Below are 24,531 nucleotides of genomic sequence, written 5' to 3'. Positions count from 1 at the left end.
ATCAAGCTGCTGATTTATTTAGACTTCATTCAAAGTACAACAAAGTAGCCCTAACATCTTATCACTTTATTTTCCACAAAGAAACATCTTTAAAATAGCAACAACGGCTTTAACTTCAGTGAATCAAACTGACACTGTTGGAGTTGATGAGAAAAAAATAAATAACTTAATGATACAAATAAAATCAGATATGTTGCGATTGTTGCAGTTTTGAACTGAAATGCACTCGCAGAAGTAATGCGTCCACACACCTTCACAATATTTTTGTGCCACAAAACCTCATTTCCAGCCCCTTATGTTTGGTTGGAACCATCATTTGTCTAATGTCTATAATCCCTCTTAGCATTACTATACATACAGGTTTTCCTCTCACATACGGCAGCAGGAAGAGACTTTCGATAGCACAGCCAGACAATTAGTCATCATGTTTGCTGAGAAACAGTCTCTGAAAACAACAAAGCTTCATCCACAGATATCCTGCTTCAACGTGCTTCACTCTCCTCGCTGTCTTGCTGTTATTTGAGCGGTTTTAGGAAATTAATTCCTCCTTGATACCAGGGACTATAGGCAGCATTTCCACTATCACAGCTTCCTTGTATCCAGAGGTTTTGTCCAATTTGTCTTCATTTCAAAACAACACAAATATGTGAACAGCTTGGAATATATGCACACGCAAAAAAAAAATAAAAAGTCCAAAGCATTTCTTTCCACAGCGCAATTTTTTGTTTCCTCCCCACTTTTCTGCAGTGCAAAAATTCAAAATATGAGAAAAACAGAACAATAAATAGACCTCCTCTGTTATAGATTCTGCATTTGTTTGTATTTACATATATATATATATTTGTAATAATGGGTCTCTACATGAGCACACAGCTCTTGGCCCGATCCTTCCTCATGGCTGGGGCCTGGTCCATTTGTTCAGTCCGGCCTGGCAGTGGAGGCAGGGGAAGCTGTGAAACTCGCTTCAGGCCTCTGCGGGAACTGCTACGTTTTAACTGTGGTTTGTGCGGCCGCCGCACTGATGCTACCGTGGTGACATGGAACACGTCCCGGACGCTGTTCTCAGAAACCTTGGAGGTGCACTCGACATAGGCCACTGCCCCAATCTGTCGAGCTATCGTGCTGCCCTGCAAAACAAAGGACAAGAAAGAGACAAAGACATTTTTTAGTATTCTTTTAAAAGACAATTAAAAAAAATGTGCACATTAGAAACAAAAGAGGAAAAATTAGCCCAAAGAAATCTTTAAACCTTTTTACGGCTTCACAGAACATTTTTTATTTCCAAAGTCTTATTTCATCTGCTTTACTTTTTCCTCTTCAGCAGTTTTGACAGACTTCAAATCAAAGTGCTGTTTCCTAAATAAAATGTAAATTTAAGAGACCCCTGCAATGCTTCATTGTGCCATGGCATGAGAAGGCACCAAAACCTTCAAAATTGAAGAAAGACAAATTGTCCCAGAAAGATTCTGATCCAAACTGTAGAGTGAATGTCATTGGTCTAATCAGGTCTGTAGACAAAGAAACTGCTCAATCTGAGGCATGAATAATGTAGTGTCTCCTCGGTGTCAGGTGAGAAAGTTGGTGTTAACACAGTATATGCAGCCATTTAGAGAAAAGAGAGGAAACTGTAACAGAAGTCCTCCAGCAGTAGAGCTTCCCCTGAGTAATGATACAATATACTCAGGTAATTTAGACCGTAAATTGTTTGCTCGAGATCAAATAAGAGACAAATTTCATTTCAGACTCCCTCTCCGTCTGTCCTTGCTACAGAACTCTGTGCTGTCACGCGTTTCACATTTGTGAAAGATCAACACATGCAAAAGTTGTAACGCATGAGACAGGACTGCATTTCCCATGACCGTCCAATAGCATGCTCTCAAACACATTCCCAGTCTATGATGTTTGATTTTTTTTTGTGGCTGTTTGCTAAGCCACGTATAAGAGGCAGTGAAATCCTCATTAGGTGGAATGGCAGATTTAGATACAGGGGTAGCAATGATAGTGGGTGGAGGGGGGGGGGGGGGGGGTAAGGTAGAGATTGTAGTGACAAGCGGAAAAGCTCGATCGGATCTCAGGCAGATTAGCGCGGGAACGTCTGGAGTTCACTCAGTGGTCACTTCTTGGCGGCGACTCCTCAGCTGTGTTGGAATTCAATTTAAGATCAGCTACAGGATAACAACGCAGGCTATTGGATTACACCAGGAGAATGCTTAATGTGCACAGCTTTAGCTTGTGCTGTGTGACACACTTTTTCAGTGCATGTTAGAGGGACAAACGGTAGAAGCCCTGAATGAAAACAGACTGAGAATGAGCAAAAACAATAGCTTAATGTAGGCCTGGTTCCAAATGCTCCCCAGCTATTATACATCAACTCTATGCTTCCCCACTCCATCTTTTGTTTATTGATTCTATTTACATGAACTGGCTTTTTTGAAGGGTACATGCTTTTAGCCTGGCGAGTCAGTCAGCAATGGAAAAAGGCCCCTTTGTTTTGGGGGCTTTTGTGTTGTATAGTGAAGAAAAGCCCCTTCACTTTTTGTACGGCCAACTTGAGAGAGCGCAAAATGAACACGCTGAAAGCTGATTAAAATTCACAGATTTACAGAACGGTTTATTATCCCCTCTCTCTCCTCCTCCCCTTTGAGCGTGGAGGTCACGGCACAATGCGATAAAGGGCTCACCCATTTATCAATGTCCGGTTTTCCATTCATGCTGCATTTTGAAAATCCCTAAATCTGCATGAATATTTTTTCTTTTTTTTTTGGGAGGAAAATGTGTCCCGACACATAAAGACCACCAACTGCTGCCCTCAGTCACCCTCATCATATGAAACCTTACATTTCCATGTCAGCAAATTTCCTTCAAAATGTCAACCTCAGCAACATGTCCCTGGAGGGTTTCACCAAGCTCTTACTCTGCAGTGCTTGATTAGGTTTCCCGAGTCTCCTCTCACACTCGCATCCTGTGGGACTTCATTGAGAGAAAATGCCATTGCTGATCCAGGACAGAAAAAAATCCTGAATAATCACTGGATCGCTTTCTAATATCTTTTCACATACGTTGTTGTTTTCAAGTTTTTTTTGTTTTTTCCAACCTGTCCGCCTCTCATTTTTTCCCCTCCTCCTCCTCTTGTATCACATTTCCATTATGTTCCTGTTCTCACCTGCTCGTGGGTGACGGGAATAAGTCGCTGCTTGGAGAGCTCCCTCAGGGTGTTGACGTCCGTCCTCATGTCCAGTTTACAGCCTACCAGCACCACTTTGGCGTTGGGACAAAACTCCTGCGTCTCACCTTGCCACTGTATAGACATAATACAACAAACGCATCACTGATCATGTTAACTATGAGAATATTGCTGACTGAGATACACTGACAAGTTCTGGTCTCCCTGACTCTGGATACCTGAGCTTGAGAGAGATCAATGCACTCCATAATAATAATAATAATTTTTCTTTATATCTACTGATGACAGCATAAACAAGAGCAGAATAAGTAAATTCAATTGGTCTTAAATACATTCTTTAAGAACTTAAATTTTGAGTTTGAGTCATTTAGCAGATGAAACACGAACAGGATCCATTTACAGTAGCTTGGAGTCATCACAATTTTAACTGTTAAATATCATTTTATACACCAACAGTTAACTAGGAAATGTCATTTCTAGAATAATTTCTTGAATAAAATGTTGCCCTCTATATTTTATCCATTTGTATTCATTCATTCATAAGTTAAGTAACAAAAACAATAGTGTAGTAAAGACACATTATTAAAACCTGTGTTTATGCCCTGTTAATTGTGTAAAGGTTTTTTTTACACCTTAAAGGAATGAAAAAAGTATTCATTGAAGCTCTGCTTCCATTTTTTCACAGCGGATGTGTGTTGTTCTTTCATCTTTCAGCCCCTGCTGAAAAATCTATTTCAGGTTCTGCTCAGAAAAGGTTCAGCAGTCTTCCTTCTAAAATCGGCTTGAGATTAAATGTCACTTGTGAAACTCAACAGAACCAACGCAGTCTCTTTTCCCTTGGACACAGATACATAACAGCAGCCACCGGCCAGAAATATTCCACTGGCTGTGTGCAGAATGCCAAGGTGTCCCTTCAACCTTCACACTGAAAACCATGTCTGAAATTTCAGGCCCATCCCTTTTCATCCAAGAACATCCAATCAAAAGCTTTGATTGTTTAACCCTCTCTATACTCCAACAGCTGTCAGCCAGAAACCTCAGTGACCTGTTTGTTTCCAGAGGTCAAGAGTCTAATTTTGGATGGTGATTGGGCAACAGGTTTTTCATGTGCCCCTTGGTTTTAGAGATTACTCAGGCAACAGCTAGGGGTCAGGGGTCATGGAACCCCCCGCCAAGGGATTCATGGGAAAACCTAAGGCTTTGATGGCAGCCCTGTTCTCCCAGTTGATAGAGGGCAGTGAGGCTTGTGGGATATTTGTGGGTTAAAAAAAGTGTCTTGGGTTAAATCTACAAAGTCTGCAGGAACATTTAAGCGGCTCCCCACAGACCACGAAAGACGTCAACAGACCGGTCATGGGAACCGTCTTCAGCCACACAAGGAGAGCGGTTCAAAAGAAAATACTCACACATGGCTTCAAGATGAGACGCCCAAAAAGGGCACAGGCGTGTTTTACATGACACACATGCAAACAAACTCTTTAAGCTGGGTGTGCCTGCATTTACAATAGCTATAACAACTATCTAAATTGACACAAAAGCATGCCGGCAAGTATCACATTTTAGCTGCAAACCTTTATCTCAACTCAGACATTACAACATCTGAACCAAAGAACACCTCATGATCATTAAGTGTCACCGTCTGGCAAACTGTTCTGCATAAAACTTTTATTTTAAATGACGACAAAAAAAGGCAATTCTAGGTCTCTTTAACAGTCTTAGCAACAGCCTGTCTTTGATACGGCTGCTGTGGCTAATTTGCATATCTGATGTTCCTCTCAAACCCACCCAGCAGCAGAGCATCTCCTCTCATTCTTCACTCTGACCTTCCATTCCTCAGAGAGACCAGGGTCAAGTACCCATGGACATTTTGATGAGATAAAGGAACCTGGGGCCCTAACCTCTGTGCTGATTTGCTCTATTGTTGAGCTGTGAAAATGCAAGCTGCCTGCCCAGAAATCTGAGTGGATGCTGATCGGGATAAAACTGAATTTTTTCCGGTTAGTTCTCTGGTGTCACAGCCGATATTAAATGCTGAGGAGGAGGAGATGAAATAAGAAACACTGACCTTCTTTATGACACTGTCCAGAGTCTCCGGGCGGCTGATGTCGAAACAGATGAGTACAGCGTCTGAATCAGGATACGCCAGTGGCCTCACGTTGTCGTAATAAGAAGAACCTGTGGACACAACATTAACATGTGCATAAGGTCATGATGTTTTCTGAGAAATTCCTCTGTTTACTATATTTTAACCCCGTGAGACTCTTCAGCCCAAACATATGGCTGATCTGTCAGATAGAAACATGCCGCACAGCCATGGAAGGTGATCTAAAGGTCATTAATACATGGATATCCCATTAAAGCAGAGGCTGTGACATGGACTTGGACAAGCTCCTGCTTAAATACTCTGAAAATGCTAATCAGTCTTAAACGTTGTGTGCACATATTTGAGTATCTTTGTCCCCTGGGCTTCTACACAGCTGTGGCCTCCTTTTATCAAAGTGCTTCATGAGGAATGTCGAGAGGTTACTCAGAGAGCACACACACACACACGGTTAGAAAGTGAATTATAGTGGGTTGGGGACCGGACGACTTTTGCACAATCCATTATCATCTTGAAACAACAGTGAATGCCAGCACAAAGGCCAAACTAAAGGTTGAACCCCTTAATTCTCCCGACTCATCCCTCTACCTGTCTCTCTAGAAAACATCCTTGTTTTAAAATCTTGATTTATTTATTTTTTTCCAAATGTACAAAAAATGTTGAGCACTAAATGCCTCTCCCTCGGCTCACTAATGATTTCTGCACCTTGATCACATTTGAGGGCAGAATAAAGCCTCTACACCGGCCCTGCTTTCTTACAACTCTCATTAGGAGGCTTGTAAAAATATCTGGGTTTTCTTGTAAATGTGGTTTGCGGCTGTGGGGCACCCGCCCTCCTGCCAGCCCTGGGAGCCGGTTCAGACCTGAACTTCTCATTTCGAGTTCAATCAGGGCTTAAATGATCAAGAATACTCCGTTCTGGTGAGGCATCTTGATTGTAAGAAATGTGCATAAATCTGAGTAAAATAATGTCGATAAATGTTACAAACATGCAAAAGCATAAGTCCAATAAATCATGAAATCCCTTGAGGTCACACCAAGTGAATAATGATAAATAATAGATTATCTTTATAGTTGCTGTTATCAGGCTTCAAACCAGAAGAGCACAAAAGGCGGTCAGACTGTTAAACTCAGCATGCCTTTGTCTGGAGAGTTAAATGGAGTCTGCACAATGGTGCTACAGCCTGTTTTAGCATCACTATGTTCTCTTTGTTGATGATGGAATGAGACTATGACAATAGCTGCATGCGGCCTGAAGCCCCCTGTCATTCAGCTGGCTGTCCCACATTGACCTGCCCCCTCCCCACTGAGAACAATCCAACAAGCTGCCTGACACAAAGTGCACAGTAAGGATTGATGCATGTTGTGCCTTAAGTGAGGAAGGAAATGTTGTTTACATTCGTTTTGTCTAACAGAAACACACTCAATAAAAGGCAAAACATTTGAGAGGTGCCAATATCATTCCTGCTTTTTGATCCTAATTCTGATACTAAGACTTGATTTTCAGCTGATAATCAGGGCCAGATGATACAAAGGATTAAAAAAAAGTATTCTCTGTGTAAAAACACTAATTGCCAGCAATTTGCAAGCCATAAGTTAGATCATTTAATGGATCATCGGAGGCAGATACTGTATATATTCTGGTGTTGGCATCAGAAAAAAACGGATAAAACATTTTGAATGTCATCCAATCTCATGAGACTTTCTTCAATGAAACGGTTCATTGCATTCCAGTTATATGGCAAAGAAAATGATTGGCTTATAGTCCAGGTTCTTTTCATTTTGTAGTCCTTTTGTCTTAAGTCATTTCACAAATTGTGGCCGTGCATTCCTTTTTTTCATTGTGTCCACAGCAGATCCTTTAGCAATGTTTGATTATGGAAAAAAAGTGTTTCTGGGTTCCCGTGTAAACACATGACTTCTAACCAGGGTAACCATTGCAACCAGTGCAAGGTCGCCAAAGGATCGTGCACTTCCAGTGGTCAGAAATGTTTACAAGGTGGGTGGCTTGGAACTCGGCAAAAGCCTACTGGAAATGTAGATCAACCTTAAAAAGTGCAATATATAATGTATTAAAATGTAAGCATAAGATCCGATAGCCAAATCTCGTTTTAAAAACACCAGATTGCTGCTGTTTTGCACTGCTGAGGAAAGGACCGACACACATTCACAAACACACTCCCAAAAAGCCCAATCATACTGAGTCCAGCAGTCAGCAAAGAACATATTGTACGACAGCGAGCTTTGATTGGTAGTGGTCACACATGAGCTGGAGCTGCTGAAGTTGGTCTTTAGTATGTATCACTGCGCAGCAGACCTGGTCTGGAGTTAGAGCAGAAGAAGAAAAGAAGGAAGCATGTAGAGGTGCAGAAGGGACAGAAAAGATTTAATGACTTTGACACAGGAGTAAGGGCAAGGTGCAGGAGAGAATGCTATCAAGAGAGGCAAGCAGAGAATTAAAGCAGAATCCTGATGAAGGGGAGGAGAGATCAGGTGGAGGAAAGTTGAGACAGCATTGTGTCTTTGACTTAAGATGTAATTAGAAACTAGGATGAGGCCTTGGGGATCCATTTGTCAATCCCAAAGATCGAAATGATTGACAGGTCATGGTCACAACAGGCCTTGTCACAGTGCAGCAGCTCAGAGCTCTCCTGCCAGGAGCGATGCAGAGCTACCTCAGCACTTCTACTAAGTTAGGAAAAAGTCTTCAGAGGAATGGGAGAGGTTTTAAACAAGAAGAGCTGGCTCTAATAAAAACAATTACTGCAAGGAAGAAGAACATGAGGGGAGGGGAAGAAGTGAGAAAAAGATTTTCTCCTGATTGTAAAATATATCACCCCCACCTCCTAAAATGCAATGGCCCTCCCTTTTGGGAAAGAGACATGAGCAGAGATAATAGTGGCTGTAACTGTGAGTTGAGGAGGGGGTGAGGGCGGCAGTTGGTGTTTGGATTTGTAATGAAAGCACTGGACTCGGCAGGACAGATCAAATAAAGAGGTATGAGTGCTCTGGGTTGGCTTTCGGCGGAGGTGGCCTGTGCCCATTCACCGTGAGGTGGAACAAAAGGTCAATTGAATTTCAGACAGAGGCCGGACAAGATGGATGGGAGCACAGCACTGGCAAGAACCTCTAAAAACCATCAAGCTTTGCAATGAACGATACCCTGCCACGCCGTGCCAAAGCAGCAAACATAAAACACACCTCTCAAAACCTCCTCCTCGAGCATTAGCATTAGCCTGATTTAGCACCGGCTACCTCTCAAAATGAAAAGTAGATTTCTTTCTTTATTACCACAGGGCTAATTAGCGTTAAGCCAACTGGAGGAGGCTCTGTAGAGCAGAGCAGACAGAAGTAGGAGGAAAGTGGTCCTCAGCAGCCGTCGGTCGAGCTTCATCAAAAGCCAGAAATACCCCAGAGGATGTTCGGGCGGACAAGAACTTAGTGGAGCGCTAATGTACAGTAATAAGGCTTGAGGGTTTGTGGTGTGACTTCATTTGGGCCTTCTGTCCCCTGACACTCCAAAGACTATCCCACGGGGGTAATCCGCCTGAAACATGACAGCTCTCTTTCTGCTAATTTAAACCCTCCTATGTGAGAGTTTCTATTAATTAGAACCAACAATCTACAATACTGTGACAGAGGCCATTTCCCTCTGACTTTATTCCCAGGGGAGAGTAAATGCAGTTATAATAATGTACTGCTCTAAACAAAGTTGCAAAATACCAAAAGAAAATAGTGAATCTGACAATGACATGCCTATTCAACATCCCTACTCATTAGCAGCTGACAAAGCCAAGTGGATGGTGAAAATTGGAGGGATTTTTTTTTAAAAAGTTGTCAGATAACTTCACTAACGAGTCAACATTAGAAAAGCTACATGAGTACTCAACCATTTTCTTTGTTAACAATCATGTTTGTTGCAATAGGCATACTAAACAAATTTTAATTTGACAAAGTATCCTGTTAGTTAAAAAAACAAAACATGTTTTCTTAACAGTTAGCCTCTTTAATGCTGACTTTAGCTGATATGTGATTGTTTCTAACAGGAAATCAAACTGTCCCCTCCACAAACTGAACTGCAACATCCCAAGGATGCTATTCAAATATGGTGAAGGATTACCTCCCCAACAAAAACACAAATTGAGCACGTTGACCCCAAAGATTCTTCATGTATGGCCTGTGAGGTTTCAGTGTGCGTTAGCATCCAGCAAAGCTTTCCAGTCTTTAGTCCATATGTCTGTTCCATCACAGCAGTAATTTGCTCTCTGTGTTTGTAACATGCTCATCGCGAAAGCAGCTAAAAAACAAACTGTTCTGAATGAGAGGCCCTCAGATGTGTATAAACACGTATGGCAGGGAGTTGAACTACTAACAGCCTCATTAGGCAGTAGACACTCTGAAAACAGGCCTGCTCACAAACAAAGAAAGGAGACAAGAAAGCAACAACCATCTAAAATGTCCACAAATAAACAATGAAACAGTTAGTGTGACGGAGTTAGCTGCAAGCTTAGAATCTCAACACATTCAGCCGTGCATACATACACTGCGTCTTTTTTCTTCTCATGCAGCTGTTTTCCTCTCAAAATCCACCTTCAAAGCAAAGGCAAAACATTTTAAGTCGGGGTGGCCGAGTATCATAGCAACCTGGAGGGATGCAAATGGTTTCATTGTGAGGCCCTGAAAGGAAGCATGGAGGAAGAGAGCAGGAGAGCGAGGGGGATCGAGCAGACTAATGACTCTGGCTGGAGGTGACTAAACGAGAAGAAGGGGTTTGGCGCGTCATGCTTTAAGAGGTTGAGAAGACTTTTCATTGCTCATAGTCGGGGTCTGTGTTGTGCACTGTTATGGCTCCTCCTAAATAAGAGTTCTAACACAAACAGAGGTAAACAGAGACTGTGGCCAAGCCTCTCTTTGAAAAGAGGTTACACTACTTTGACCCAGTGTACCACTGTGCTGTGAGAGACAGCATGCGTTTCATTGTGTGAATATAAACCAGTCAGAAAAGCTTTATTCTACAGTCTCACATCCAGGATCTAATACATCTAATGCATATGGACCCAATGACCTAATTCCTATAGCAGACATTAACTCACACTGCAGTTGGAAAATCTATCTGAAAGGGGGAATAAACTTGGGTTCAACACATAAATGGTGATTCGAGACTTTCCTTATCAGTTGGTTATGAGGTCGACAGTGAAATGGAAGAGTTTATATGTTCAAGCTCTGAGAAACTCTTCACAACACTTATGTGCAGAGCACTTACAGCTTTGATATACTCAACAGGCCATCTTCCACTGCCTTGTGAAAAACAATGTGGAAACAACTTTAAATTGCATTTAATAATAGTAGGGCCAAGGGTTGTTGTTAGTTCGGGTATTAACAGCATCTCTCTCATCAACAGACTCAACTTCACACCCACAGTTTGCAGACATGGCCTTCGACCATGATATATAGTGTATTTTTTTCCAGAGCAGTGATGATGCATTAATTTTATACAGGATTGTGCACTTTATTAATGATCTTTGATACATAATGCTCCTTGGAGCTGAAGTCTACATTCTTGTTCACACACCCCTGGTGAACTCAGTTTCATTAGGGCAGAAGGTAAAATAAAGTTTTTGTTTCTTTTTAGTATGTGCAGTATGTTATTAGAAAAGTGGTCGAATGTAACTCCAAATTCTCGAGAAATATCTATGCGGCTCTGTCTGACAGGAGGATCACACATCTTTCCTTGCTTTACTTTGAAAACGTCCAAAAACACCAACGTGTTTACAACGATGAAAAGGTTTTGACCTATTGTGAGTTCTATCACTCACATGCCAGTAGTGTATGACATACAGTATACGGTTACAGCCTTTTTTTTAAGCATGTTAATTTAGTGGTTCTGTGTTCGTTTATAGTTCAACCTTTAGGCTTTACAAGTGCTTAACACACTCACACATACAGAGTGTACACACACTGTATAGAGCTGTTGATCCGCAATAGAGATGGCTGTGTCAAGTTTTCAAAGGCATTAGAACACAGCTGGGACAGTGGAGGTGACACTGGGTTAAATGGCCATTAACCTTCCATGTCTGCAGCTTCACACAGGGGGATATTGATCAAAGCCCCCCTTGCCTTCCCTCTGGAGGAAGTGCAGCCTTTGAAGGGCGGCGAGCACCTTCCAGTGATCTGCTCTGAGCTGCACCAGCGAGGGCTTAATGCCCACGTCTACCATCCAATCACAGGCTGTAAAGCCAGCGCCTGCCTTGGAGCTGACAGCACAGGCAGCGTACAGAGCAGCATTACTGTCTGTCTCATACCCGCCCGGGGGGGGGATTCAGATGTAGTGTGTCCGCTTTCAGTGCCTCCTCACCCAGCTCCTCTTTCATTATGACACACACACACTCAAACACATTGGGCCGGAGAAACAGTGACGCATTTCATCTCCTGTTGTTTGATCTCTGTGACAGTCTACCACTCCGGATCATGCTGCACTCTGCCTTTAAACATCACAGCGCTTCTTTTGTCGCTCTCTTCCTCTGTTGATCTATTTATTCCTTACCGTGTTTCAGCGAAAAACACAAATCACGTCTCGACTTTGGTGTTCCCCTTCAAACTGTTTGAGACATGACTTCAGATTTGGCGAGCCACTGGCTGCAGCCCTCAGTGACACCCTTGACACCTTGGAGAAGCTCATGCGTTGCCATGTTGCGACACAAACACAGCTCTATGTCTGATTGCGAAGTCAAGTGGCTGCAGCCAACTTCTGGCTGTGCCCGTCCAGAACTTTGAAGACGTTTGTGCATCTTACACCAGAACTCTTGACTCTGATCCCGGCAGTGGCAAGAAACTGTTCGGATACAATTTAAACAAAAATGCGTACTGTTAAAAAAAGATAGAGAAGAAATTGCAAATAAACTCCACATGCTGTCTTGAGGATGATTTGTACTTTGTATAACCTTTTTTCACTGCTCAAACCAATCGGTAGTGAACTGAAAAACATTCTGCTCCATTTCTTTTGGTGTGATTCCGCAACTTGAACATGTAAAGAACATCAGTGGATCTTTTTGTGAAAAAAAAAAAAAAAAAAGATTTCACATCTTAAACGCTCATCACACTGGCCTCGGGAAGGAGTCTGGATTAACCAGTATTAACAATATAAATTTGATTTTCGCTTTAGTTGCTGCTGTATACAGGATTAAACACACGTACATGTGCAGCTGTCCAAAAATACTTTTTGACTGGTTAACAGTATGATGTTGATAGTCTACACTTTGAAATAGTCTTGTCCAACTGTTTCTCATGCTGTAAGCACATGTATGAATAAGAACTAATGAGGCACATGAAACATAAACTGCTTGCTCACAGCTTCAATTAAACATTTTGCCTGAGTAGAGGACTGAGTTGGACTTTCTCAGACAAAGAAGTTCACATGCCTTTCCTTGTAGACAAGACATTCAACCAGGGCTTGCATTGTGATCTGCCAATATGCCATTCTTCATAGCACTCAAACATAAAAAGTAATGAAGTTTCCTGCACACAGTTAAACTTTAAATGAAGTTTAAATCGATGGTGTAAAATTGTTCCTCTATAAGTGTAATGATGTTGGCTTTCAACGCCTGCAGTCTATTAACAGTGCCTCCATTTGGCAAGGATGACATACATTCCTAAAAACCTCAAGCTGCTCTGAGTCTGCTATTTGTTTTATGGATCAATTTTCAACAGTCTTAGCCCAAACATTTTAGTGTTAGACATCCATTCTAAGTCTTTGGCTAGTTTTAGTGATTTTCATGTCACATCGATTCGATACCTGCTCAGAAAAGCAGCCAGCCTTCCTCAAAGGCGATCCTCACCTCACACGTGCACACACAGTATTCACATGTATCTCTTTTGTTCCTGTTCTCCTGTAAAACAGCACAGATCACATCCTTTATATCCACTTGGACAAATCTTTCAATCTCAGCCCCTCCTTTGGAAACATGGTGATTTTCATTAAAACTTGTTATAACACTGAGTGCAGCTCCTTCTTTCACAGCTGTCTGTCTGATATGAGGGACAACGTGAGAATATTCAGACAGCAGCTACACAAGCACATGAAAGAAAATCTTGCGAGTGGAAAAGGACATCCTCTGCTCCATCGACTACACTTCCTCCAATGTAAAACCATCCAAACACAGCCCTATCTGTGAGCTATCCATCTCTGCAGCCACTCTGCGCCCCCCCAGGGAGGCCACCGCAGAGACATGGCACCACTTCAAGAGCAATTTCACCTCCAAAAGAGCGGCAGCAGCTAGAAAGAGAGCGCAATGGATCTTGTTTATAAATAAAGTCATCCATAAATGATGGGATCTGTCAGTATGTGTGAGTAAAGGTGCAGGTGAGGGGTGATGGTTGGAGGTGAAAGACGGCCTCTCTCTCTGTATCCCCTTACGCTCAGATGGGCTGCAGATGGATGCTGAGAGGGTTTTGCTCCCCTGGAGGTTGGGGTGGGGTGGGGTGGGGGGGGGGCGGGGGACGACCGAGTATGAGCTTTTGGAGCAGCTAAACTCTGTGTATGGGTTTGATATGGGCGCTGCATTGGGTTCTGTTGCACTCAGTGGAGGCAGTGGACTGAGAGACAACACACACAGAGGCACAGTTCCCTCGGTGGGTTTACCGTCTGAATGGATGACTGACACATTCACTGCTGCTGTTGCTGAATGGAAACGCATAGCTAGCTCAGTGCAGGGCTGCAATACTTTTTCACATGTGCATTTTTAGTTGAAGTGCTCTAACTTTGTGAAGTATCAGCAATCAAAAAAAGTACCACATTTTAGTTACTCTTCAGAAAAGCCAAGCTCGCTGTTTCCTACATCCGTCAATGTTTGCGAAAGGCTAAGCTAACCAGCTGTATGCTTATATAAGCAGGGTTTTTATTTTCTGTCTGTACCTTCACCATGAGGGCATATACAACTTGAGCAATATTCCTGCTACCTAATTTTCATTTCATAGGGTAATAGGAGTTAAGTCATCACTGCCTTTTAAAAGTAAGAAAATCAAATCAAATAGTCTTAACTGAAGAACTAGGGGTTTAGTGTAGTGTGGAAAGATGTTACATCGAGTTGTGCAGAGCCAAAACAGCTCTACCATGTCAGTGTAAAGATCTCTTCACACATTTTTGTGTTAGGTCATGGTTATTGGGTAAGCTGTTGGGTTGGATCCAGGATTTGGGACTGTAGTAAAATACATTTTTTTAACAAGTCTATATTACCATATAAGATTTTATATGGTAATATAGCTGAGTGGTACACTGGGTCAAAGGAAGTGAATCCCGCAGCATAGACTATCAGCAATGACAAGTCTTCTTGAGCCCTAAAGTATGGATCGACAACCATCCTCTTCTCCGTTTAGTTACCTCTAGACGTCAATGCAATGGATTCTTTAGCCTTCACGATCCCTCTGCTCTACTACTCTCTGCCTTCTTGATTTCTTTCAGGGTCTAACAAGGAAACTATTTGCATCCCTCTAGTTTTTTTTAATACAAGTGAGATATTGTATAGCTAAATTATGAATGAAGAAATTTTTTTTTTTTTTTTTTTTTTTTTTACATCTATCGGGAATATTATACCCTTGCTACTTGAACTCAGTGCATTTTAAAGTATTTTACATTTTGCGGAAAGTGAAAGAGGATATCTAACAAGAGCTGGGTCTATGTCAGTTACATCAAAGTACATGGCCAGAAAATGTCTAAGCTGTTTTTTTTAGTTTTTTTTTAATGTTCTCATTATTGAACATGAAATTGTAAAAATTAAAGGAAGAAAACTCCCACTTCCTCTGGCCAAGTTTATGTGCCCTTTAAGTTCAACCATTTAGGATCAATAATTTCCTACTGTGTGAATGGACTCCTTTGGGTGATGCCGTGTTACTTCACTCAACTTCCGTTCAATAAAGACGAGGTCATAGATCAAGCTAGCATCTACCACATTTAATACAATAGACAAAAACACTGCATTTAGTTCATGGTGCCATATGTAGCTCAATGTTTAACATCTAAGAGAAGTCTTGCCGTGGTTTAAAAGTGTGACACAGTTGTTTTTGTGTGTGTCCCCAAAGATCTCAGTGGGTTAGGTCCCTTGGGTGCGTCTGACATATCTTACCTAGAACAATAGGCTTTAAAGGGTTGAGGGTGGGAAAAGCACAGATGTACGCTTCTCCTTCTGTCCCCTCTCCTACTTTTCAATCTAGTGAGCACTTGCTGCTCTTACCCCAAGGCCTTTAACCCTCGTTCCCCCAATCTGCTCCTCTATTGGAAATAGCAGCTGCTGTGCTCTCTGGTCTCATTGTGCCCCAGCACCAATCATCAGCCTCCATTACACCTCTGGTCAGCTGAGAAACAGGAGATGTCAGAGGTCAGAGCTGGAGGCATTCCCTCACACTAACCCATTCGATCGCACACGTAAAGATGTACTTACAAGTAGCCAGTGCACATACTTTTTTTTGATCTCCTTCTCTTTAATTTGGCAAACAGGCTTATTTCTACAATCATAATGTAAAACAAGTCAACATGAGAACAATGTGACGTGTTTTGTGTGAACCCAAGTCTACAGATCCATTCAACTTCGTGGATCTTAATTTTTTTTCTTTATTTTTTGTCTCCCAGTCAGAAGCAGGCAACATGGCGAGGCTTAAGACGAGGGCTTGTAGTTTGATTGAGTTCAAATTCATCAGAAGCCTTGAAAGCTCTTTTTTTCCTCGCAACGTACAAAAAGACTTTTTTTTAATGTAGTCTGGTTAATGCTCATTCCCTAATAACTTATCACTTTGATTATTCCATTGGCACATTAACTAAGTAAAATCCTTACACAGCCTATCAGCAGTGTGCAGTGGCGTTCAGCGGCAGACATGCTCTTTAAGCAGATTATACACTTTTGCCGGGTGCTCAGCAGAAAGCTGACAGTGCACAGGGGGCTAAGATGTGCTGAAGGAATGTGTGGAGGCTCTCGGCTCTTAAATGTGTATCCATGGTCACATTTACTGGCTCCTCGGACAGAGATAAGCGATCAGGACGGCCGGGAAGCTCTATCATCTGGGGCTTCCCAGCTTGTCGATAGCTTGTTTAAGTGTTAGGTGAACATGTGGGAGCTTCAGGATGTTTTGTATACATGTAGACCGGTCATGATGATCGGTACATGCCTCACGATACGTGACTCCCTATGTCACTGAGGACAGCAGATACTCGGTGTGGTAATTACAGCCTGTGTGTTCCTGTCAGTGTAGATGGCTGGTTTCCATGCAGCACTTCTGCCCACCCCCCTGCTTAACATGGCCCCTGACTGCTGGAGACCTCAGTGTCACGCTTCAGCGATCGCCAAGACTAATGGGCTAAAACAACTATGTAGGAAAAGAAAGAGGGAAGGATGAATGACAGAGGGGAAAAAAAAGATAACCACCTCTGGAAAATGTAAGTCATGCTTTCCTGCACTTCAACAATTCTTCTCTTGCACCTACAGTTACGATGTTCAGCTCTTTCCTTTTTAAACTTATCCACTCCTTGTGTAATAGTCTAAGATCCCCATTCACAGAGAGCTGGTCTCCATTGATGGAGCACAGCCCGTTGCCCACTTGAAGAACTATAAGATCCAGCCCAGCAGCTAGGATCGCCTTCTTCTTGCAGACTTCCTATAATGTCCCACAATCCCACTCAGGCTGGAATGAAGTGCACCACTGTGCAGGAAGCTGAGATTATTCAGGGGGGATTTGTTATTGCAGGACTCCCTCGAAAAAGAGGTTTTTAACCTCATTGGGACTTTTCCTGGATAAATAAAGGTTAAATAAATAAAATAATAAAATGATCATAGTTATTTCAAATATGACACTTGATTGGAGCTGACCATTTACAATGTATGCATTCATTTATGATTATGTTATGCAGCCATTAAGTGATGTAAGCTGTAAGATTTAGGATGTTATTGCTTTGTGAAAAAGCTGGACATTAAAGGCTCTCAACAGCTGCTTAACGGATATAAAATCAATCAGTCAATCAATTTACATTTCTTTGATTGCAGTTGAGATGTATTCATCTCCATGTTTACAAAATAAATTCATGTTATTATAATCAGGATTTTTTGTTATAAAGTTTGTTCTCTTTTTTTTTTATAGCACAATTCACACCAGGAGTGCACATGTAGCTCAGCACATGCAGCGCCCTCCATTCAATGTCTAAAGTGTAAAATGACCAGCAGGGCTTCAACCATTAACTGTGGGTCCTGTGATCATGATGCGCAGCCTGCCAGAAAGGCACCAGGCTCATCCCGAACCCGACACCAGAGAGATAAAAGTCAAAAACATCCTCTGTTATTTCACTGTCAGACTTGTCGGACTCGTAAGGCCCCAAGAGGACAAAGCCCCCCCCCCCCCCCCCGTGTCCAGAAATACCTTCAGTGGCATTCTAGTCACTGTCAGGGGTGATTGGCGACCTGGCACAACAAAGGGCCCATGTTTACTTCCAACCTTTAAAGAAAAGCGAACATGAAAGTTCTTAGTTGATGAACAGTGTAACAAACTATGCTGAGCTGATCTTGTGATCACACTGCAACCACTATGGGGAAAGTGAAAATGATATTAAACCTTTACACATGAGTCATTAAAACATATCACACCTAACTTTTAGAACTGGTTATTAAAAAATAATAATAATAATAAAAGATCCAATACCAGGACCATGAAAGTAATACCTATACCATAGGTTTTATCTGATCAGCTTCTTGTGAATGGAAGCATTCCGTTTTTTCCCCACTTCATATTCATGCAAATTTACACCAACATTTATGACTTCCAAAAATATTCATTAAATATTCTAACATAAAGTATGATGCCTGCTGTGGAAATAAGAACATGAATATCAACATTTTTAAGTCAATCATGACTAGGTGTTCATACCCTGAATTTTTTCCTGTTCATTTTTTTTTTTTTTTTTTTTTTAATCAGACATTAGCTGTACTTTCCCACACTCTCAAATACACTCCATTTGACTTCCCACCATTACCGTATGGTGCAAAGCTGCGTGATTAATGGAACAATTACTCTTTGCATTCAATAGCAGGGTTAATGTCCAAATAGTATATTTTTCTATATATGGTAACAAAAAAAAGATTTTCTACAGGTATCACTTTACAGGAGCAGTTTCGATGCTGCTTTGTAACTGGGCTATGTCCCGACTTGTCTTTTAATTCTTCATGAGTCAGAGTCTGCAGCATTTGTAGTTTCTGTGAGACTCGCTGCACTCAGGCACAGTTACAGTAAGTGGACAAAGTGTTAATGTCAAGCTGCTGACGGCATAAGATGACAGTCAATCACTCTCAGAAGTCAGTAGGATTCGGCGTCTTTTGACAACGTTTGTCTGAACATGATAAAAAGTTATTTCTGAGATATTAAATCAGGAGAGAGTCTTCTACAAATGGTGGTGATGTCAAAAAAAAAGACATTTAAAAAATAATTTCCAATGTGTGCCCCTGTATTGTTCCACACTCACATTACTCTCATTTTGAAATTATTATTTGTAACAACTACTTTTTCTGAGACTTTAAATCCATAAATATGTACTTAATCAACTGACAATTATTAATAGCAATTAAAGAAGTCACGTGTTTTGTCATCAGGCAAAATATGTCAACAAAATTTGTTTAGCCCACTAAATATGAGTTGCTTTTTGTTGCTAATATCATAAGACTTAAATTTTGTGATGAGCTCTGAGAAAATCAAAAATTCATAGACATGTTATGGTCTGAATTATTCCCGAAAAGAAACGTAAGTGTATGTTTATGAGTCATGTAATAAATGAGCATAAACAGAGCAGAGACTTCCCAGATTCCTTCATCCTGTGTGTTTGTTTTAATTACGAGGCTATAAACTGTTATTTTTAGCAACAGGATTTCACCATCCTTACAATATCTTCTGTTCAGTCATTACCCGAAACTGTCATGCAGGCGTTCTCCCCCAGTGCAGGGGAGTGCCTTCGAGCCTGTTCTGCATCATCAAAACAGGTTTGGATTAGGCAGTTATTGCCCTGGGCGGGTAAGGCAGAGAGCAGGAGTCACTTTGAGCTGCTTAGGCTCGATGCATACACTCAGGCTTGTGAACAGCATATGAAAGGATGTCGTCATTCTCCCTTCAGGATGCTGACAAAAATAAACAAAAGGTGTATTTATTTTCTGCAATTTTTATATGCAGCTGCCTTTCTAGCCGCTTCCAACCCCCTTAGCAGCATCTCAGCCTGAATATGAACATCGTGCAGAAAAAAAAAAAGAGAGAGGGAAAACGGGAGTTATGGCTCTTAATCGTTTAACATTACAGTTGTGATTCAGATCATTCCCCTCTGTCATTAGCACGCTTGCCCCTCAGGTCTGACTGCACTATTTGAACCTCCTCTGGCTCCAGTTAGCTATAGGTTTGAGGGCAGGGAGGGGGTCTGTTGGTTTTATTTCTGCTTTTGCTTGTGGTTGTAGTTCGCTCGGTCTCTATTAAAGATTAATCATGCAGAAAGTGTTGAGGAACAGAAAGCCCACAGACCTCAGCTTGTTTTTACAGGCCTCTGGATGCCCCATACTGGTCCAGTGCACCAAGAATGTGGAGTTTGAGAGGACAATGACACCAGGAATGCTGGGAAGCTGTAACGAGAGGGAGTGTGACTCTGGTACTGGGAGTGGTGTTACACACTTACATTGTCATGTTATTGTGCCACATAGTCATAAACAATCACGTGCTGACTGTGAAAACACAAGCAGCTTTTGTCATGAGAACGAGCCGTAAAGATAGAACTTAACAGAAGAACATTCAACCAAAGCCAAGTCAGTGGTCACTTTTAATTGAAGAATCTTAGTTAGTATAAATGTGTGACATTTTCAGGTGAATAGATGTTTTTTTTTCACTGCTTACTTTTGCTGACTGTGCAACACAATGGAGCCTGTAACTGCAGCGATTTGATAAAAGCTTTTATTTCTGTTGTTGTGAACACCCCATGTCAGGCAGGTCTATTGCTGAAAACATCCTCCACAGCACAGCAAGGGATGTCTTTCATGTTGCCAGCAGAGGCAGCAACACTTTTTGGAAATAAACTTGAGAAAGATTGGCTGGCTACAGAGGGATAGTATGGATGACATCAATGATCCAGCAGTAAAAGTCCTATTTCGCTGTCAGAAAGTCTCGGTAAAAGAGTGAAGGACATGTGATTGGAATGACAAGCGATGACACGACAGTTTGAGCAATTAGACGGAAAACCTATCCCCCCCAAAAAAACAAACAAGATTCTTGTGGATTGAAACTTAAAAGCACAACTCCAGCATGACTGAGCAGAATGTGAGAATCAGGTCAGGAATTAGAGAAGCCGCAGAGAAGAGAAACCGAGCGAGACGTGAGTGTACTGCTGTGAGAAGTTCGGGGGAAACCCGGCCCATCATGGCAGCAGGCTCACCTCTGAGTGGCGTATCAGTGTGAGGCCGAGGCTGAAGGGAAAGTTTCCCAGGCATCCTCACCATATTGGGAAGAGAGGAAGAGTGCAGAAGTGCCTCAGGCTTTATGAAACCTCAGACTGGCTCACTACCAACATGCCCCGAGAGTGTCGACAGTAATCACTAATGGCTCTCAGATTAGTGATCACCGAGTCACACTGACATTTTGCCGCTTAACAGCTTGCGTTGCTTGAAAACTCAATTATGACACAGAAACATGCCATAGAGAAACAGAAGACTCCTTCAATCACTCATGTAACATAGCTGTACGGGTAACACAGCATCTTTCTAATTTGAATTCCACTCAATCACCTTCTAATTGATTTAATTCTCCCGATAGTCTGGAGCTGAACGCAGAGTAGAATACAAACTAAACAGCTAAATGTTGTCCTCAGGTTCCCAGAAGCAAAAGAGATGTTTTGTTTCTGCTTCTTAAAATACCCATTCATTCACAACACACACAGAGACTCACACTCAGTGAGATAAACACTTCGCCCCTCTTCTCACACATCCTGCAAAGACAAGACCTTGTAGAGGAACCAGAATTTAATGAGACCAAACGAATCGATGGTCCACTTCCATGCTGCTTCCACCAACGCTGGGAGCGTTTTTTGTGAAAAAGCTGAACACACCTAACCATGCCGGAGAAATGCGAGCCGGCCGAGACACAAGCTGTTTAAATAGCCTCGCCTTGGATAGCGATCAATAATGCTTTGTGAGCGGAGCCAGACCACAGCAGGCAGACTTCAGCAGCAATTAAAAGGGTAGACAATACTTTATGTGGAGAGGGTTGTCAAAAATAAACAGCAGCTGTGTGTCGACGGTGGGGGGACTGAGCAATGCAAATGTCAGGTTGAATTTAAAGTGTCGACTGTAGAAGTTGCCGAACACAATTAATTTCACATCTTCCCAGCAATGGCGTGTACAGGAAGTCCAATGATGTTTTTATGATATCATGGGTAAAAGAAAGGACTCTTGCAAAAGGAAAGTCACAGGTCATGGTTGAACTCGACTTGCTTCACCTCTGAGTAAATCAGCTGATCGCAGAGATTGCTATTGAAGCAAATTGATTTTGAAATGTTCTCCCTTGAAGGATGGTGTGACCATGCATAAAAACCTGAATGCTGATCTGTTGCTCCTGCAGCTGCTCAAAGTGTACCTGAGAGAAATTAAAACCAAAGCAGAGCTGGAAAAGGGGGAGCCGAAGGAGGAAAGAGGGGGTGAAGCAATAAAAGACACTGAAAGAAGAGTAAGGAGAGATGAGATGTATTCTTATGAAAGCCTTTTTATCCAAGTATGAGCCAATTATTTTCTTCTTGTGAGGAAATATGAACATCTGTGTTAGCTGTGAATCAGTGAATGAAGGCACTCTCAGACCACTGAGCGCGCGCACACACACGCACACCTACACACACACACATTTGCCTTGTGGGTTGGGTGACATCCTGTTTGTTGTGGGGTGGGTGCCTCCTGGCTGAGGATTAACAACTGCCAAAGGTGGTTTAGGGTTTTCAAAGATGGACAGAAGCATAACATTCCCACTACATCATTAGGCTCTTACAGCCCACAGATAAGAACTCTGTTAGGTTTCAGCCCCAGACCCCAGAGGACACTGAGCCCTGACTGACAGGCTCAAGCTGATTTACTCTCCGGGTCAACATGCGGTTCATGGAAAAACAACATTCTCTCTGAGACTGACTGTGTTACATTTAAAAATATATATATATGTCAAAAAACTCTCATGACTCCAGGGAGACAGTTTGAATTTTGGGAATGTTTACGGTAAAAGATGGAATTCCCATCTGGGAGGATCTTACATAGAGTTCTTTGCTCGGACGACTGTGTCACTGGTCTGATAGTTGCAGGAACCTCTGGCTTGACATGACGAGATGCAGATCTGAGGGTGGCTCAGGACTGTTAATCCATCCATGCTGACTAAACTATGATGAGAGGAGAGTGTGGTTCTCTGTGCAGGAGTCTTACTGATACTAGTGGCTGCCTTACCTAACCTACTACTTACTGAGTCATATCACAAGTCTTTGACCAGACGAAAGATGTCATGGAAAGTCCCCTTCTGAACACTGTTCACCTGGAAAACTTTCACACTGACATCAGCAGCAAATGCAATTTTGAGAATATCATAGTATGTTCCATTTGACATTTGTAATGGCTAAAAAATGTAAGTTAGGTTGGAAAAGCCGCCGAAAAAGCATTTGTAGGCAGAAGTCAAGTCACTAAACTTGAAGGTAAAATCTTGAGAACTAATTCCTTTGATAGTGTAGGGAGGTCTAGATGCAAAAAAAAGCTGTGGTCACTCTGGAAAACATTTTTTTTTTTGACTACTGTTTATTAAACAAAATCTGAAAAGGGAATACAATTTACATCTGTTGCTTTTATATCTGAATATGTGGCATTGAAGGTAGCTCAACAAGCTAGCACTACGACAATGTGTCAAACACCTGATGTAATATTAGACGTCAGAGCACAACTTCTGTCAAGCTATGATGAAAACACTTTATCTGTAATTACAGCTAGTTTACTCCCTTCAGGCACATCCTGTCTCCATTATCCACACCCTCACTCACCCTGTCCCCCCTACAGCCCCGGCCGGAGCCTGGGAAGAGCTCGCCACACACAGTGACTGGCCCAGGAAAGAATGCAGACACAAGGCACCCGGAGGCATAACTGACACAGAGGTTTATAGAAAAGACAACAATCAAAAATAGCAAAAGTCTTCCGTTTAAAATTAGGCTTAGAAAGAAAGGCGTGGAGTTGGCAAGGTCAAAACTATTTGTTTATGAGATGACTGCTGGAAAAGTTGGAGCAATCATCCCACAGTCGCAGCCTGGGGAGTGGGACAATGACAGCAGCTGGGACTGTGTGGATTAAATATCAGAGGTTAACGTCAAACTGTCTTACCTGACGTGTCCCACATATTTAACTCAATGCGATGTTTCTCGATCTCAAAGCTGGCCGTGTAGTTCTCAAACACGGTGGGCACGTAGTTCTGAAATTAAAAAGGATTTATTTCCATTAAGAGACACAGACACAGGCTTCACAGGAGCAGACTGAAGGGAGTATAATGATGAAGCAGACATAAAAATTCACACACACATTTTGGTAAAGTCTAATGGGGTGTTTCAGGATTTTATTATTGTAGTGTCAAGGATAACAATGAAACAATAACATGCAGTTCAGTCACTGTAGGACTATGACATTAATTTTGAAGTGATTATTTACATTTCTCTATCTCTTCTGCTTTACAATTTATTTTTTTAAACAGGTGGATGTGACCCTTCTGCACATGTACTGAAGTTACTAGGCACATAACTGCTCAGTTACATTTAATGCCAGTGTTCCCTCTTATTCAAAACTCACGAGCTCATTAAATTGAAAGACTCCAGTTGAGACTTTGGATGGACTCACCTCTGGATAGCAGTCTTTTGCAAAAACATGCAGAAGTGCCGTTTTCCCACATTGCGTGTCCCCGACCACCACGATCTTACAGCGGCTGCCCAGACTGTCCATGGTTTGTCCGTCAGAGGTGTGCTCTTGATGCGGGTTCGGATCGCATCAAGCCTCCGATAGGAGAAGCAGCACAATCAGAGAATGTCTGAAAAATGACCAAATGCATGCGCCAACTCTGGTGCGTCTTATCCAGCTGCTCCTGTTCTGCACGCGCGACTCTCAGGTCCCGCTGACACACTCTCACTCTGACTGGTCCGCTCCCAAAACCAAAGACAGAGCGCACGAGCCCTCCCCGCAAACTGGTGCTCTGA

At 42.1% G+C, this 24,531-nt stretch overlaps 2 protein-coding genes across 2 annotated transcripts in view; one reads left to right on the top strand and one right to left on the bottom strand.

Annotated features, from left to right (window-relative positions):
* The window catches only part of vat1 (vesicle amine transport 1), an 89,292-nt gene that overhangs the window by 29,679 nt on the left and 35,082 nt on the right, over positions 1–24,531 (top strand). The window lies entirely within an intron of this gene.
* Positions 46–24,531, bottom strand: rnd2 (Rho family GTPase 2). Its single transcript, XM_079366598.1, has 5 exons — positions 24,179–24,531; positions 23,672–23,759; positions 5,250–5,359; positions 3,164–3,298; positions 46–1,127 (listed from the first exon to the last, which is right to left on the bottom strand). Exons 1-5 carry the CDS (start codon positions 24,278–24,280, stop codon positions 858–860), a joined length of 705 nt encoding a protein of 234 aa, XP_079222724.1. The 5' UTR covers positions 24,281–24,531; the 3' UTR covers positions 46–857.

Source organism: Symphodus melops (assembly GCF_947650265.1).
Source record: "Symphodus melops genome assembly, chromosome: 17".
NCBI classification, from domain to species: domain Eukaryota; kingdom Metazoa; phylum Chordata; class Actinopteri; order Labriformes; family Labridae; genus Symphodus; species Symphodus melops.
The sequence above is the reverse complement of the archived record's forward strand: the minus strand, read 5'-3'. Positions and strand labels throughout refer to the sequence as shown.

What these genes read in the sequence shown, in the direction of transcription:
- rnd2 (XM_079366598.1), bottom strand. Translation starts at nt 24,280, where the DNA reads ATGGACAGTCTGGGCAGCCGCTGTAAGATCGTGGTGGTCGGGGACACG. An exon ending in CAAAAGACTGCTATCCAGAG is followed by an intron (nt 23,760 to 24,178) that starts GTGAGTCCATCC and finishes TTTTAATTTCAG; the next exon opens with AACTACGTGCCCACCGTGTT. An exon ending in TTCCCGTCACCCACGAGCAG is followed by an intron (nt 1,128 to 3,163) that starts GTGAGAACAGGA and finishes TTTGTTTTGCAG; the next exon opens with GGCAGCACGATAGCTCGACA.